At 30.8% G+C, this 4,054-nt stretch overlaps 1 protein-coding gene across 1 annotated transcript; it reads right to left on the reverse strand.

The window, feature by feature from the left end:
* Positions 1-1,955: 1,955 nt before the first annotated feature.
* LOC145113637 (small ribosomal subunit protein eS26y-like) lies at positions 1,956-3,275 on the reverse strand. Its single transcript, XM_079049707.1, has 5 exons — positions 3,135-3,275; positions 2,963-3,055; positions 2,539-2,623; positions 2,304-2,437; positions 1,956-2,168 (listed from the first exon to the last, which is right to left on the reverse strand). Exons 1-5 carry the CDS (start codon positions 3,135-3,137, stop codon positions 2,091-2,093), a joined length of 393 nt encoding a protein of 130 aa, XP_078905833.1. The 5' UTR covers positions 3,138-3,275; the 3' UTR covers positions 1,956-2,090.
* Between the last annotated feature and the right edge of the window lie 779 nt (positions 3,276-4,054).

Genomic DNA, 4,054 nt, shown 5'->3' on the forward strand with positions numbered 1-4,054 from the left:
TTCAAAATGGGTATTCTATTTAGTTAGTTCAAGAAAAAATATTAGAACTTTTTTTAAAAATAGTAACGATCCTACTATCCTATCAAGATCTTACCGAAAAACAATTATAGTAATGTCAGAATCGATTTACCTAGGTTGAGTCATAGGATCGTACTCACAATTATAACATCCATGTGTACGTCACCATTCTTTAATATATTTTGGTATAAAAAGATATTTATAATTTTACTACTTCTAAAAAACACAATGTTGTTAAACATTACTTAAGAAGATAATACGATAATACAAAACCCGGCAATTTAGTATCTCAAGTTTTGTGTGTGAATGGTAAAGTGATATTTTCTAGTGTTGGGACCGCCATCACAATCAAAAAGGTTTGAAAGTGTTGTGCCAGAGGAATCACACAAATGTTGAACTAGCATATACTCTTAATTTTTCTTTTTAAAAAATACATTTATATTTAAAACACGCTCCTTTCAAGGTGGTTCACCGTTTTGGTGAAAACATGGAAACATCTTGTCTTGCATTCGCAAACAATGTTGTAAAGGTAACTCCTTTGGCTACCAATAATTGAAACTCTATGATAAAAACGTATAAAGTCCCTCGCGGGAAGCTGTTGTCTTGCCAAATAAGGTAGGTTTGTTTTTTGTCTGCAGATCTGCGTGGTCTCTTCTGTCTGCACCGTGCAGACCACGCGCAGACATTAGCCTTCGCAGACTGTTTGTTTTTTTGAAGACTGCAGACCTAAAAATGTATGTGCGCCCTCTTCTTGGCGCAGATGTGGATCAGAGTCTTCTAACATTTTCAGACATTTTCTAGCCTAAAAAAACATATATATCTTTATTTTTTTTAAGTTTTTTTTTAATTTATATTTTTTTCAACTTTATTAATGATAAACAATTTGAAAAAAAAATTACAAAACATAAAAAAAAACGTTCGACGATACAAACATGATATTTTTGACAAATTTATAAATAAAGATTTATTACAATATAATAGTCGTTGAAGTGTTTATATAAATATGAAAAAAAAATCATAATATATTATTATATTTTTTTTGCCAAATTTTGTAAAACATTATTTAATACAGTATCGTCAATTTCTCGAGAAAATATTTATGGTACGTTTTTAATAGATATAATTGAAAAAATCGAAGTTTATTTCCATCTATTTATGTATCAAATTCTTCGATCACTAATTGTAATGTTTAGTTATAACTTTGCAATAAAAGTTGTTGGTTTTTATCAAATATATACGTTAATTCATATCATTTTTATTTTTATTTTTTATACAATAATACATAAAAGTTGATCTAGATTCGTTAATTATTTATAACAAAGTCATAAAAATATTAAAAAATCACTTTGAAGTTTAAAAAAATTATTTAGATTTCAGTTTATTTTAGTAGTCCGCAGATGTTAAAAAACAAACAGTCTTCATTTTTCAGACTGCAGACGTTTGATCCGCCTCTTCTACTGCAGAGGGCTACAGATGTGGTCCGCCGCAGACTGCAGACATTTTGCCTCAGAAAAAACAAACAGCACCTAAGTGATTGCAAATTAGCACACGTCAAAGTTACATAAAATCACAATTTCATGCCAAAAAACAATTATTCATTGAGACTTTATATTCGCCTGAGTAAATTTTCACCTTATTTTTACTTGGCCTATAATTTATTGATAGTCGACACAAACAAACAATTCTTTTCATTTCATATTACATCGACCACAAAAACCTAAGAAAACTTCTAAATCATTTACAAAACTTACAGGTTGTATTTATCAAACACTTCAATATCAACAAAAAAGCTACAATTTTGCTAACATTTTCACTAAGTTACCATATATTAGATAAAACAGAACAAATTGTATATTATTGACAATTCCTTAGCCCTACAAAGCTTATCCAGTATCATTCCCATGTAACAAAAGCAGCTAATTAAAATCAAATGCAAATGAGCAAAATCCAAACATACAAAAATAAAACATGAATCTAGTACAAAGTTGAATTCAATATCAAGGGTACATAAAAGCATATGATAATAACCAATTCAAAAATGAGCTCATATTACAGTGATCAGAATATAACTCTCAAGTACGGACAGGAGGAGGTCCACCTGCTCCACCTGCACGGGGTGCTTGACCTTGACCTGGCTTGGGAAGATCATCCTGTAAACCAAAAAGTTAATATAAAATTAGATACCTTAATTCATAAACTTCAATTAAATGTATTAGAATGACAAAAATAAATCAAAACATATTACAAGATTGTAATGAAAGTGAACAAAAAAGTAGATGACATACCCTTGGGCGAGTGAATCTCTTTGGGGGCTCACGGTTTCTCCTATCAACTCTTGATCGAACCCTAACAACCTTTGAGTGAATTGCACAAGACACACAGTATTGCATTTTTACATACAATTTGGGAAGTGTGTATTCTGAAAAAAAAAAAAAAAAAAAACAAAGATCAGAATCATTATTCTCATGATCTCATTTACATCAGTTACAGTTATAAGTACATAAAAACAATTACACTTACGCTCAAAAGCACAAGCTTCTTGAACATCCCTAACAGCAGCCTGCTCAACTATGTTCCTCACAAGAAATCTCTTGATAGCTTTGTCCTGATATATCATAAGAAAAGAGATTCAGGAAGGACACTTTGATAGTTTATATCATGAATCACAATTGTAGATGCAACCCAAGCATATGAAAGAACAGATAGAAGAATTCAATGATATGAGGTTAAATCGAAATCTTCAAACTCAGATTCGGTCTTTAACCTAGTAATCATAATAACTTCTATCTGGCGTCAATTACAAACCGATGCATTACAGAATCATGTTTGAATCTAATATAACAGACAGAAACATCGAAATTAATCGATTCGAAAATAAGTAATTTCAATGTATAGGTGATAGAGATCTAACAACAGTGACAGATGCTCGAAAGATCGGAATTACCTTAGGACAGCATTTACCACAGTTAGAGCAACGAATGAACTTGACGTGACCACGGCCGTGCTTGTTGCGTCCACCATTCCTTCTCTTGAAAGTCTGCGGGGACAAAAGATTGTGTTAAACGGAATTCATACGACAGATCAACGGATAGCGAAATCGGAATCGACGAACAAACCATTTTGTGAGAATCCCCTCGCGCAGATCTTCTGCTTCTGCTGCGTTGCTCCGATGGCTGGCTCTAGGGTTTTGAGCAAATGGAATAATTTTGATATTTTTAGAGTCTTCGGCCCATGGGCCATGAATTTACGAATGAACCCAAATTAACGTGACGTTTCGTCTTTTGCTGCTGGCCCGTTTTATGATGCAACGACGGACAATGAGTAAATGCAAATTTGGTCCCAGTTCAAAAAAATAAATAAATTATGTACCTTGCAGTCTTGTACGATAATATCATAATTCATAATGAGATTTTTTGCAGGGATTTTTATATATATTTTTTTTCTATTTGTTTGACTAATTAATTTGTGAAATAAATTACTAATATGTGTTTTTTGAAGTTGTATTTGTATAAAGTTAAAATAATAATTTTTTTTCATTCAATAGATCCAAGATCCCTTTAACAACTTTACCAATCATTAATGTTTCTTAATGTTTCAACACTAAGGTGTTGCTTGTTTTTTCTGAGGCAAAATGTCTACAGTCTGCGGACCACATCTGTAGACATCTGCAGTAGAAGAGGTGGACCAAACGTCTGCAGTCTGAAAAAAAAAAGATTATTTGTTTTTTTAACATCTGCGGGCTACTAAAATAATTAAATTCTAAATAAACTGATTTTTTTTAAAACTTCAAAGTGATTTTTTAATATTTTTATAACTTTGTTATAAATAATTAACAAATTTAGATCAACTTTTATGTATTATTGTATAAAAAATGAAAATAAAAAATGGTATGAATTAACGAATATATTTGATAAAAACCAACAATTTTGGTTGCAAAATTATACCTAAACATTGTAATTAGAAATCAAAGAATTTGATACATAAATGGATGGAAATAAATCTCGATTTTTTCAGTTAAATCAATTAAAAACGTACC

Source organism: Lactuca virosa, chromosome 5 (genome assembly GCF_052849685.1).
Source record: "Lactuca virosa cultivar CGN04683 chromosome 5, Lactuca_virosa_CGN04683_v6, whole genome shotgun sequence".
NCBI lineage: Eukaryota > Viridiplantae > Streptophyta > Magnoliopsida > Asterales > Asteraceae > Lactuca > Lactuca virosa.